Source organism: Callorhinus ursinus, unplaced genomic scaffold (assembly GCF_003265705.2).
Source record: "Callorhinus ursinus isolate GAN/ISIS: 27379988/994484 unplaced genomic scaffold, GSC_fseal_2.0 scaffold5, whole genome shotgun sequence".
Classification (NCBI taxonomy): domain Eukaryota; kingdom Metazoa; phylum Chordata; class Mammalia; order Carnivora; family Otariidae; genus Callorhinus; species Callorhinus ursinus.
Genome location: NW_027397067.1, coordinates 22601360 through 22614805, shown reverse-complemented (window position 1 = coordinate 22614805; position 13446 = coordinate 22601360). Strand labels below are relative to the sequence as shown.

Genomic DNA, 13446 nt, shown 5'->3' with positions numbered 1-13446 from the left:
CATGCCAGTGAGTACCCTATGACTAATATAGAGAAATCAGAGACAGTATTGATTTAAAATACCCAATATTTGCTGTGATCTACATGGCTGTGGGATATATTGAAAGAAATCTACTAATACTTTCAGGTAACCTAAATTCTGAATAATAGTTTGTGTTTATATATGTATGTATGTTGGCATTTATATATTTTGCCTTTTATATAGACAAGGCACAATGGAAAAATATAAGAAATATATAGATTATTTCACATTGTACTCTGTCAATGACATCCTCCAAACTTGTGCAACAGAGTGTTACTGCATCTTTGAAAATCCTTCCCTTTTAACCTCAAAGAAAAAGAAATTATAAGTATGTCTTCATTTTGTCTCTCTCTTGCATATCATGCATCTCCAACTATAGAAGCTTCATCTAAACGTCTGTGAGTGTCTCCCCTAAAAACCATGTTCCTAAATTGCGTCTCTACCTCATCAAAACCTAATGAACCTATTAATGGTTCATTCTTGCAAGTTCTTGTTACCAAGGCTATAAACAGGCAATCTTGTTATCAAGATTCAATTATTTCTAAGTGAAAACCACCATGTACCAACCACTATGCTGGATTACTTCAGTTGCTAATGGGTATAAATGCTCATCAGTCAACCTCATCAGGGCTCTTAACACTCCCTTGAAATAATTTTCCCTACACCTAGTCAGACCCTTCTTGTAGTCTCTAAAATGGTTACTTCTCACATTACTCACTTTTGTTCATCTGGATACCTCATGCCTACTCACCTGTTTGAAGTTAATAACCTGAATTTATACTCTACTGAGAAGACAGAGACCATCAGGAACTAACCTCTTAAACTTCCCATTACAAACTTCTACTGATCTACAGTAGCATTCCACGTTATTTTTTTAAAAATTTGTTTATTTATTTGAGAGAGAGAGAGAGCGTGTGTGTGGGGTGGTGAGGCAGAGGGAGAGGGTGAGAGAGTCCCAGGTAGACTCTGCACTGGGCATGGAGCCCCAGGTGGGGTTGATCCCATGACCCCAAGATCGTGACCTGAGACAAAACCAAGAGTCTGAAGCCCAACTGACTGCACGGCCCAAGCCCCCAAACCCACATTATTTTCATCTCATTTTAGGCAGAGAGGCGTATTTCTTGTTTTTCAAAGCCAACCCCTGCCCCCATTCTTTCCACCTCCTCTGGGAACTTGGCCCATCACCATTCCCTCTGTTTCTCATATATTTTTTAGTATCTCTAATCTCTTCCTCAAAATACAACCATACTTAAGCAACTCTTATCCTTAAAAACAAAAGGTGGGGAGTGGGAGGGATGGGGTGGCTGGGTGATAGACATTGGGGAGGGTATGTGCTATGGTGAGCGCTGTGAATTGTGTAAGACTGTTGAATCATAGACCTGTACCTCTGAAACAAATAATACATTATATGTTAAAAAAAAAAAAAGGGAAGAAGATAGCAGGAGGGGAAGAATGAAGGGAGGGATATTGGAGGGGGAGACAAACCATGAGAGACTATGGACTCTGAAAAACAAACTGAGGGTGCTAGAGGGGAGGGGGGATGGGTTAACCTGGTGATGGGTATTAAGGAGGGCCCATTCTGCATGGAGCACTGGGTGTTAAATAATGAATCGTGGAACACTACATCAAAAACTAATGATGTAATGTATGGTGATTAACATAAATAATAATTAAATAAATATGTAATGTAAATTAAAAAAAAACAAAAGGAAAATAGTTTCCACCTAAGATGTAACTCCAAAAGCTTCCACTTGCAGTCAAAATAGTTAAGACTTACCCTTCCACCTGAAACAACCACAAAACAAACAAAAAATAAGAAACAGAGGTTCTCAAAACATTGGTATGAGGCAGTGAAGGTCAGTGGACCCTAAGAGATGGGAAACAAATAAAGCAAGCTCAAAAATTGTTACGGTTGCCCTAGCTACCACCGTGACAGACGACTGGAGGCTGAGGAGCAGAAAGGGAGAACCCAGGCAGAGTCCCTGAATGAAGACAGAGCTGGGACTGCAGAGAACAAGGCAGCTAGAATTCACAGAACAGAGTACCAGGAAGAAGGGCACCTGGGTGGCTCAGTTAAGCGTCTGCCTTCGGCTCAGGTCATGATCCCAGGGTTCTGGGATCGGGTCCCATATCAGTCTCCCTGCTCAGAGGGGAGTCTGCTTCTCCCTCTACCCTTCCCCCCTGCTCGTGATCGCTCTCTCTCTCTCTCAAGTAAATAAATAAAATCTTAAAAAAAAAGAGAGAGAGAGAGAGAAGGGGGCCACCCAGGGAGAGAACGTAGAGACCTGCAGAGGGTCCCCCTGGAAGAATCAGCTGATCGGCAAGAGCGTATGAGGAAACAACCAGAGGCTGAAGGAAGAACCACCAAAAAAGATTAAAGGGAGCAGTGCCAGGTCCTCACACAGGGCCAGGAACAAGACCTGCTCCAGCCAGGCAGGAAAATCTCAGAGTTCACAGGGCATTGGGTTGAGTGCTCACAAGACTCCTGCCCTAGTAGGGGGAATGAGTAGCCCTAGAATGAACACTGCTCTGATTCCTCTACCAATCTCAAAAGGAAAACCAAAAAGGAGTACACCATTTCCAAGTAACTTAGCTGAATCCCAGAACAAAGATGGACAGTATTTAATAGGAATACAAAGATATCCAGCACCCAACAGGCAAAATTTACCATGTCTGGCATCCAAACCAAAGTTACCAGGCATGTGAAGAAGCAGAAAAATGTGACCCATAATTAAGAGACAAAAACAGGTGAAAACGAGCCAGTCACAGAGTCAACATGCTGGCTGGGCCTGTTTCCCCTTGCCTCCTTAGAGACTGCATCTACCAAGATGGAGACCTGCTCCAGCATCCAAATTTAAGTAGAGACCCAGGATAGTCATCCTCCTCACATGGGATGGATATGTTCCTCTTAATCTGCAGAGGTACTCAATACTGGGATACTCCTGCCTGGAGGAGACTCTGGAGAACTGCCCGGAGCTTCAACCCTACTCAACATTCAGTCTCTGTTCCAGTCCTGGCCCACACAGGTATTTGTCTTGCTTGTGAACACGGCTACGTCTTTCTAGTCTTCTATTTTTGCATCTTACCTCTTATGACCACATGTTTGGAGCACAAGGGAAACCTCAAAATGTGATCTTACCAAACCATCTCAACTGGAAGTCCTCACCCATTATGTCCTGAAACGCCTCCACTGCTTTCAGTAATGCTACTCTCTTTTGGTTTTCCTCTCACCTCTCCCATTACTGTCTTTTCATTCTCTGAATCCTCCTCTGCTCACTCATTAAACTTTAAAGGGCTCCATTCGCTCCTTAGTCTATGATAAAAAGTTTAATCTGAGGTTTTGAAGGTCTGTGATCCCCTGAAAGTTTATAAAAATTCTCATTTTTTTCAATCAGGAATAAAAGTTACAAATGGTATTTAAAGCTAGATGTCATTTTTATAAGAAAAAATCCTGTTGCTGGGATGTTTATAACAAATGTAATTCTTCAGTTATTTAGAATTAGCCCTGGGGTTGTGGCAAGTATAGTATATGAAAAGTAGACAGATACATAAGCTACATTTGAAAACAGGAAATATTCCTTAGAAGTTCACTCAGTTAATGAGAAATGTAATTGGGTTTCTGTAAGTGTTGATAGCAGGGTAGAGTACGTAGGAATAAACTGAGTTGGTTAAATGAAGGGCAAATTATGGGTTGAGTATGCACCTCCCGTTAATTATGGGTGAAAGTTGACCTGTGTTCATGTGTTTGTGAAGGTTTTCAACCATCACATATTTAAGTAGTGCCCTTCGGAAGCTGCTCAACACTGGGGATGCCCAAATGAACAAGACAGTCTCTGCCTCCACTGAGTTTACAGTTTGGTCTTTCATTCTCTTTTTAATTCTGTCTTCCCTGAAGGAAGTTGCCTGAATGTGGCAGTCTAAGAAGGAATGGGGGCAGGGTGATGAAACAAGGCAGGAGGGTACCTTACATTGTTCTGTTTCCAACATCTTCAGGGAGCTCTGCTTGAGAATCAAACCTAAAGAAGAATGTAGCAGGGTGGGTTTTTCCCCAGCAAGCTAATTGGCTCATTATCCTTGCTAATTGGGCAGAGCAGCACAAATAAGCCAAGGGGGGTAAAAATCAAGAAAAAGTGGTTCCATTTCCTAAAACCTCCCTGTTTTCTGATCATTTATGAGAGCTCATTTTAGAATTGGAAGTCCGAGGGGCTTGGGGCTTAGGGAAACAAAGTTTGTATGTAAATAAGCCAGGTCCCTCTTTTACAGAAGAGTTGATTAAGGGACTGGTTGACAAAGTGTACAGAATCCCTGCTCTCTGACACCACAAAGTATCTATTACATGAGAACTTCCTTCTGGCGCCAGGAGGCATTTAGTTTTCACTTGGGTGTTCTATAGGGGATGAGGCACTGGGGTGGGGGGCGGGAGTGGATGGTGGGAGGGTTACGAAAATGAAAGCAACTCTCAGTAGGGGGATAACTCTATTGGGAGAGGGGCTATGAAAAAAAAAATGGGACGCCAGGAGAAAGGGTGGGGACGATATGTGTGCTGCCAAAGAGAGAACAAAGATGGGGAAAATAACATCATAACTGACCTTGAACAATGGTCTACAGTTTCCAGGGGTGCCTGAACACTGGGCAGTCTCTGGGAGGTGGGCTCTACATAGAGAAACAACTCCGGGAAGGTGAGCAAGCAAGCAGCCCAAGGCCACTCAGCAGATGGATGCAGAAATCTAATGTCCATGGCAAAGGGGGGGCTCTTTCCAGTACAAGCCACGTGTTAGGATGTTATTCTCCCCTCAGCTAACTCCACAGTTAACAAGGCCTGGGACCACATACTGGAGACCAGAGCTGTGTGCTACATTTCAAGTGATGTTTTGGTAATGGAATATTTTCACACTTCCAAAGTACTGCCAATAAACACAAAAAGAAAAATCTGGCACAGAAGTTTCTTAGCTTCTGCCCAAAAGTTAAAGGCCGTCTCAAGGGATTTTTTTTTTTTTTTTTTTAGTAAGATTGCTCTCAGACTAGTTCATCCCTTGGCATGCTGCAAATCAGTGAGGCCCAGGGACTCTGCAAACAGAACTCATTCTTTGGAGGACTTCACCACAGGGCTTTTTCTCTGAGGCTGGTGTGGCTTTACTCTGCTAATGGGGCAAAGTCATTTGCAGGAGATACACAGCGTTCCGCTGGTGGAGGAATTTACACTTTGGTGTTGGCTACCTAGAATCCACAGATATTGCTTAAAAAAAATTTTTTTTTTCCTAAAGCCACTTGCATTTTTACCTGTCAAAGCAATCAATGAGGATTTTTTTCTTCCCTCCTGAATGGCAGAGAAAATCGGGTCTCTAAATCTTATCACCTCCCCCCTCCCCTTTTTCAAATTCTTAACCCCGACTTTTCTACCGTGAGCGTCCGCAAACCTGAGGTGTCCAGGCAGTGGCCTCTCTACACGCTAGGGCCTCTTGGGGTTCCAAGGAGGCAAAACTCTTGCCGCAACTTTTGGATAAGTAAACCAGCAGCGGAGGACTGATTGTGAGGAGGATAACAGAGACCTTCCGCCGCCCATTCCGAGTGTTCCCGCGGGTGCCTGACCACGTAGCTGGCGGCGTCCAAGTGCCAGGCGCTCCTTTCCTTCCGGGGTTGGGAGTGTGGGGACATCCCGGACGACCCAGGACAGAGGCTGCAGAGGACCTGGAGCTGGGCCCGTGGCTTCGTGTAGTCGAAGAAAGAAAAGCCAGGGCCTGACGTGAATGAGGGTGACCTGACCTGCCTCCAATTGACCGGCCTCCCCCCACGTGACCTGACCCCACATGACGTGCACGCCTCGTGACCTTGCACATCACGTGACTCGCGCACCACATTCCGAGCTCTTTCAGCTCCTTGGTCTAGGTGTCCTGCGCCTTAAGTACTGCTGCTCTGAGAGGCTGATGAACTAGGCCATGGAGCTCGGGGGTGATGTCTCCAGGGTGTCCGTTCTGCCTGAGGAATCAAGCCCAACCCTCCTCCAGGGCTAAGGCTTCCCACAAAGTGGGGCAGAAATCCCAGCCAGAAGTTTCTCAGCGTGGTCTAGGGCTGGCTGGATGAGATGAGGTTGAGTACACGCGGTGAGGTGCGGGGGAGATGAGAGGAATGGGGGGAGCGGTGTGCTCCCCGCATTACCATGTTTTTTCCCGTGTGTTTTCTGAGTGGGCAGGAGTTGGTCTCACCCACACCTGCCACAGTAAACAGTAGACACTCAATGTATAGCTGCATAGTTAATCCCTGACATTTTCCAAAAGAAAATGTGAGCTACATATGTAATTCTAAATTTTTAGTAGCTGCATTATAAAAATAAAAAGTGGCTGAAACTAATTTTAATAACATTTCTTTTAACCCAGTATGTCCAAAATGTTATCATCGTTTGACATAATTTTTAAAACATACTAATGAGATATTCTACATTCTCTTATTCATGTTGTCTCCAATATCTGGTGCATATTATACACTACTGTAGATGACTAGCCACACTTCAAGTTATTGATAGCCTTATGTGGCTAGTGGCTTCCAGAGTGGCCAGTTGGAGACTCTTTGTTTTTCTAGATCAAATGTATGGGCAATTTCTTCAGCCAACCAGATAGCTCAGAATATCAGGAGATTTTAGGAAGATAACACCCAGAAAGTCACATGGGGAGGGCTCTATCCATTCAAACGCATTCCCACAACAATCATTTCTTCAGTATTTACTTAGTAATGTTTTGGCTTGGTGTTCACAGAAGATTGTTGCAACCCCTGCTCTCCCTAAACCCTAAACCCACCTGACCTGCCCAGCTTCAGACTTCACCTAGTATCTACCGAAGAGTCCAAAGGGGCAGTAGCCATAAATGGCCTATTTTTATGGTCTGTAATTATTAACCCACCTCATTCTACCTTTTTAGAAAACCTAAGTTTTAGATATTTTTAATATTATAAAATATTTCAAATATTTAAATACTGCATTTTAAAATATTTTAATATATTAAGTGTCTTTTCTCTGTTACATCTGAGTGTGCTTTCACATACACTGCAATCTCATTTAATCCTTTCAATAACTCTGATTTTGGAATTTTATCCCAGTTTTCAAATAGGGAAAGTGAAGATTGGAGAAGTGCTGTGACTTTATGGTAAGAGAACTTGGAGAAAGAAAAGGTTTCTAATGCAGGCCGATCCATTTTCCCTCAGTGAGGTCTCTTACAAGATCTATGGGAAATGTCAGGTGATGGGATTATGTACTTCAAACTGTAGAAGTTTTCATTTAAAGCAAAATGAAACATCCTGGTGCCATCTAAAACCCAGAACAAGTCCTGGGATACAAAACCTGGGTCAACTCCTGACCTGATACTTATTAGCTGTGTGATTTTGGACAAAACAATTCATAGTAATAAAAATAGCTAGCATTTATTGATCTTCTTCCATGTATGGGGCTCTGGCCCAGGTAATTACTCATATACAATCCTATTCCTTATGAGACAGATAGCTCATTTTATAGATCAGGAATCTGGGCCTCAGAAAAAGTAAATTGCCAAAGGTCATACAGCCAATAAGCAGGAAGACCAGGATTATAAGACATTATTAAATGTACTAATGTTTATTTTATAATGTAACTTTAAGCCCACCCACTCCCTATTGCATACTTAAAGAGCACATCTTAAAGAACTTCAAGACCATTAGTGGATACCATAAACAACTACAAATCTAAAAGCACGGACAGATAGGAACTGTTTTCAATATGCTTTAAAAAAATACAAAAATAAAGCCTTTATCATTCATTTGCCATGTATGCTAACTTGCCAAAACAAAACAGCCGAGCTCTCAGAAGGGATAATTATACTTGCACAGTTCACCTCATGGGGCTGTTGCACTGAGAGAGAAGGAAAAGTAAAAGCATGTTCAAAGTATAAAGAGGTGACAAATGTCAGATATTGCAAACATGTTTAAAGCAAACTGCAGTTACATATCTAATATAAAATGTATTTGGATGATACACTCTCTAATCTTTATTGGGAGGCTGCAACTTGAAAAAGAAGAGTAAAAGAATGAAAATATAACTAGAAAGAAATGGAGGGAAAGGAAAGATGAAAGAAAGATAAAAGAAAATAGTGACGAGAGCTGTCTTTCTTGAAAGAGAACAGAGGGAAGGAAGAAGGAAGAGAGATAAGAAGGAAAAAAATGGAAAGAAGGAAAAATAGAGCATTAAAAAAGAAAAGAACATAAAAGAAAAAGGGAAGGAAAAAGCTATGACAAAAAAATAAGCATGAGCTGTTGGGGTCAATCAGTTCCTTCAAGAAAAAGAAACTGGCCATGACCCGCTTAGCGTTGAGGCTGGGTACAGATTTTTTGTGACTGTTTAGAGAAAATCTAGCACTTTCCCCACCATTAATCTTTTCTAAAGAACGACTTTGTTCTGCACCTGTATAAACAATCCCGATTTTTAAAACCTGTATGCCTGCCTCTAATGTGTGAGACTATGTATTTATACTGATAGATTCAGTCATCAATAGGTGATGCAGAAAGCTAGCCTGAGATCTCCTTTTTACATCTTTCTGCTCCCCCTTCTCACTTTTTTCTCCTCCTTCGCCAGCCTGGTACACCTAAAGTCAAGTTCAAGTTCAAGCACTCCTATAAAGAACTCTACATTCTGCCCAATACTCCCTGCATTTTCCCAACCCAGAGAGAACTGAAAGTGAGCAATATTTTTATTCAACTGATCCCAAAAGGAGCCCCTCCCCCATCCCTCAACAAAAGGACAAAATATACAGAGAGAAAACCTCTGCAAATGAGGGTGACCAGGAGGGGTTGTGTGAAACATCCCCCATGAGGGCGGCCTGGCCTGGGAGATGAAGGTGGAACGCTGCCTGAGTGATGAAGTCAGCCCGGGCCAGCCACCTGTTGCGGCACTTCAGGCATGAAGCCGGGAGCATTTGTTCTGCTGAGGAGCTGGTGGAGGGAAACCCGCCCCGTGGCTTCTGCCCACTCTGTCCTGGGCTGACTGCACATTTGTTTCCTTGCACTTTTGCTCGGTTTGGGAACCTATGCACTTTTAGGGAAAGGACGACTAAACACTTAAGTCGGGTGTGAAGATTCAGTTTCCTCATTGTAAAACGGAAGAATCACACCCCCAACCTCATGGTGGTTGATTATTTTGTTGTTTTCTTTTAATTCCTCAGTGGGCAATCATATGGTGCCTAGCCCAGTGACTGGCACATAACGGGCGCTCAGTAGCTGGCCATTGGTGTCTGCCTCCAAAGTGAAGTACCCATCCCCAGACCACTTAATTGCAAAGATCCTTTGAGTGAGAAAATGAGACTGCAGTTTGGTTTTGTTTCCTTTGGGGGGGGGGGGGGCGACACAGAGGGTTTATATTTGGTTGGCATAGGACACCGTAATTCTGGCTGCTGTTTTGTCGTTTTTATTTTGGAAGACTGTGCTGAGTTAGCATTCTGAATCCAGGAGTGTGCTCTTCAATACACAATCTAAAATAGTAATCCATTCCCTAGACTATAACTCAAAGAATCAGGGCAAGATCCTCTATCTAATGCATTGTGGTATTAAAAACAAAATCGAGCACGAAATTCTCAAGGCAGTGGTAAATAGCAAATATAACAGCTTGTGATGTGTGGCGCGGGAGGCGTGTAGCGACTGGAATATCGAGGGGCCAGGGATGCCAAACACGGATTTCCACTCCATATTCTACTTACCAGTCTGGTGATTTGGGATCCTTAAGTATCTATCTCTGAGGCTTAGCTTGAAGTTCTGCAAAGTGGAGATAACATTTAAGTCACAGATGTTGTTTGAAAATGGAACGAACCAAGGTAGTAAAAGTGTTTTGTAAATCATAAAGCCATGTTATAGGAAAAGGAGGAAGAGGAAAATAGGTTAGTTAACTGTTGCGGATTGCTCGGAGTTGTTTGCTTGTTTTGCTTTTACGCTTTTGTCGGGCAAGCTTTGGGTAGGCAGTCATACATTATGCGTTATGAACTTGGGAAATAGAGTTCCGCTGAAAAGACTGAGAGAGAAGCAGAGGTCGCGATCCTGGGGTTTCTAAGTGTCTGGCAATCTTCGCCCTCGCTAAGACTAGTTGGGGGTGGAAGTAAGGTGGGTACGACAAGGTCCCCTCCTTCACTCGCCCGAAGCACACTTCTCTCTCACTGACAATCTGAGGGTCCGACGGACCTGCGGCCCCAAATCTCAGTGGGCAGAGACTTCCCCTTCCCCGCCCCCACCAACAGATCCTGAGCGCAGAAAAACGGTCCCCACCCCTTCCACGCCCCCGCCCCACCTCTTGCCCCCCTTTCCAACCCCCTCTTCTTTGCCCGGGTGGTTTGTTCCGAGGAGTACAAATAAATAGTGCTGTCAAAAGGCGCAGCTCGCGGTGGTGCGCGCGGAGCCTGGGCGCGGGAGCCCACTTCTCGGCCGCGCACTCCCGGTTCAGCGGCAGGGCTCGCTCCCGCGGCCCCGCGCTTCCTGCCCAGGTCTCAAGTCTTCCTCGGAGTTCTGCCCGGCCCCCGCCTCCGCCAGAGAGAGCGGAAGGCCGAGACCGCTAGGCTGGCCTGCGGGAGGAAGGCGGGAGCGCGTGGGCGTGGGAGACGCAGTGATGTCCACCGGCTCGGTGAGCGACCCCGAGGAGATGGAGCTGCGGGGGCTGCAGCGGGGGTACCCGGTCCCCGCCTCCAAGAGGCCGCCCCTCCGCGGCGCCGAGGGCAGCTACATCTCGCCCAGTGACAACTCGTCGGCCGAAGAGGAAGACCCCGAGGGCGAGGAAGAGCGGTGTGAGCTAGGCGCGGCCGGCGGCGCGGAAGGCTGCAAGAGGAAGCGGCCGCGTGTGGCTGGGGGCGGCGGCGGCAAGAAGCCCCTCCCGCCCAAGGGCTCGGCTGCAGACTGCAAGCAGTCGCAGCGCAACGCCGCCAACGCCCGCGAGCGCGCCCGAATGCGCGTGCTGAGCAAAGCCTTCTCCAGGCTCAAGACCAGCCTGCCTTGGGTGCCCCCCGACACTAAGCTTTCGAAGCTCGATACGCTCCGGCTGGCTTCCAGTTACATCGCGCACCTGCGGCAGCTGCTGCAGGAGGACCGCTACGAGAACGGCTACGTGCACCCGGTGAACTTGGTAGGGGCACCGCACGGGGGGCCCGGGGCTAGCGGCTGGGAAATGCTCAAAGAGTTCCCGAGCACCAGGCAGAGTCAGCCCGCGGGGAAGAACCTGAAAGGGGGGTTCTGGAATGGGTGGTGAGGAGTCCAGTTTAATTTCTCCCAAACAGGGGAGGGGCCAAGCCACATTCTTGGAGAAGAACCTTCCACCCTTCAGTGTTTCTTCATTCTGATCATTGTACTTGGTACTTTGCCCCGTGGCAGCTCTTTGGCCAACATCCTACGTCCAGGGTGAATCTGGGTTCCATCTGCATCCACTGCCCGGTTGCAGAATGAATGGCAAAATCTCTCTCGCCCCAATTTTCCAGCTAAGAGTTTGACCTGTTCGATTTAACAAGCCCTACTTTCTGAAAGGAAGGAGGGAAGCCTGAGCTCTATTTAAAAGCCTTTGGATTTTTTAAAAAGTTCTTGCAGAATATGAGAGGTTTCCCCAAAAGGGATATGTCTGGAAAGTCCCTCTCCGACCTGCCAACTTTCCCGGCTTGAGAAAGAACCTATTCCAGTTCCTACTCGGAGTGGAGGGCTGAGTGTGTGTGTGTGTGTGTGTGTGTGTGTGTTGTGGGAAGGGAATTAAACAGACAAAATCCCAAACTTATGCAAGTTTCACCGAATCATCCTGAGGGCAAAGACCACGAGGAAGCATGGCAGACGTCTCACGTCTCACGCAATCAAATCCAGTAAAATTAAAATCCTAATTTAGAGAGAAGACACACAAATTCCCATAACACTGATAAAATATGAGGTACTAAAAGCCAGGGATATTCCAGGGTTCACTTAGGAGAACGGTTTCTGTTTGAGACAGTACTTTCTCCTCCAATATCTGACGCTCTTTTTGATTTTACAGACATGGCCGTTCGTGGTCTCGGGACGACCCGACTCGGACACCAAAGAAGTTTCCGCAGCCAACAGATTATGTGGGACCACCGCTTAGATCGAACTCACTTGCTGGGATTATTGTTGAAGCGCCTGTGTTTGGGGGCCACGGAGAGAAAGGAGCGTGAGAACCCCCAGAGAATGGGAGGAAGTTCCATCGGATTCTCCTAAATTCTCCTAGGCAGCCCCCCACCCGAACTGTGAACACGACACGTGGCGGGTGTTGGGGACAGAGCCCGAAGGGTTGGCCGCCTGGCTGTCATCGCAGGACGCCTAGGGAGGCCCGCTGCTGCGGATCCCAGCGATGACAATTTTCTTCTCCAAAAAGAGTTTCCTTCTCTGTCTCTGCAGCGAGGAACCAGATTCAACCTCGGACTTTAGCAGTATAGACTAACCCAGCGCCAAACCGCCTAGGAGTTAGTTTCCCGACCGAGCCAGATCTCTGTATATGATGGCACGGCTCTGCACCGCACAGGCAGGTTACGGTTAGGCAATGGTTAGAACGTGCTCTGGATGATTGGCTTTAAAGACAGCAGTCTTCACGCGAGACCAACATCGGGGCATGTTTTTAAGTTGCAAAGAGAGCAGAGTGGCATACCTGGGCCAGGTTTGTACCCCACAGGGCAGCAGCCTCCTAAAGGAAGGGGCATGTCCTCTCGGCACAGGGAGAGATGGAGGTACGCTTTCCCAGACCACCCGGCCCGGGGTTTGCCCGGAGCGCTCCGGGCGGTTCTGCCTCCTGGCCTCAGTCAAGCTCTTCACTCCTCCCAGGCTCCCGCCTCTTCCGAGCCGGGCTTCTGTCTACCCTCCTACCCACCTCCGGGTCTAGACAAGAGCCTCCCACCCCCGCACCCCTCACCCAACCAGACTTGGGTCTTCTTCGGGCCTCCCTCTACTCCTTCCTCCCATACCTCCTTGCAACACCCCTCCTCCGGCTCCTGGCGATGCCCAGCTGGCCTCCGGCATCCAAACTCTGGTCGCCTCCCCCTCCAGCACAGCCTCCCCGCTCCCGCGTTCTTCCTTGCTGGAGGAGTGCGCTGGGTGGTACGCTGAGGCGGCTGGGTACCTAGGGACCCCGCTCAGGGGAAATGCGCCGCTGTCTCTAGGCTGCACTACCACAGTAACTAGCAAATGTAAATAAATTTATTTTTGTATGAATAATAAAACGCATTGTGAAACCTGAGTGGCCCTGGGCGCTGTCAGAATGTGGTCTTTGTTGCCCTTTATCTAGTTTGGTACCGAAGTTCTTTTAAAGGTGACTTCTTGGCCCGGGACTGGGATTGGTTCTTTCTCGGCAGAATGGAGTTGATCCCATTTGGATCACTGCACTTAAAAGTGTAACTCTCATTACTTTCTATTATTCTGATTCTTCTGGAGGCCAGGGTTACTGGAAGG

General features: G+C 46.6%; 1 protein-coding gene across 2 annotated transcripts; it reads left to right on the top strand.

The window, feature by feature from the left end:
• Window positions 1-10415: 10415 nt before the first annotated feature.
• MSC (musculin) lies at window positions 10416-13234 on the top strand. Of its 2 annotated transcripts, none has more exons than XM_025871447.2 (2): window positions 10416-11128; window positions 12023-13234. In XM_025871447.2, the coding sequence occupies exons 1-2, from the start codon at window positions 10628-10630 to the stop codon at window positions 12107-12109; spliced, it is 588 nt and encodes a 195-aa protein (XP_025727232.1). In that variant the 5' UTR covers window positions 10416-10627; the 3' UTR covers window positions 12110-13234. The 2 variants fall into 2 exon arrangements, with proteins under 2 accessions (XP_025727232.1, XP_025727230.1); XM_025871445.2 differs by having other exon boundaries at window positions 10416-11137.
• The last annotated feature ends 212 nt before the right edge of the window (window positions 13235-13446 follow it).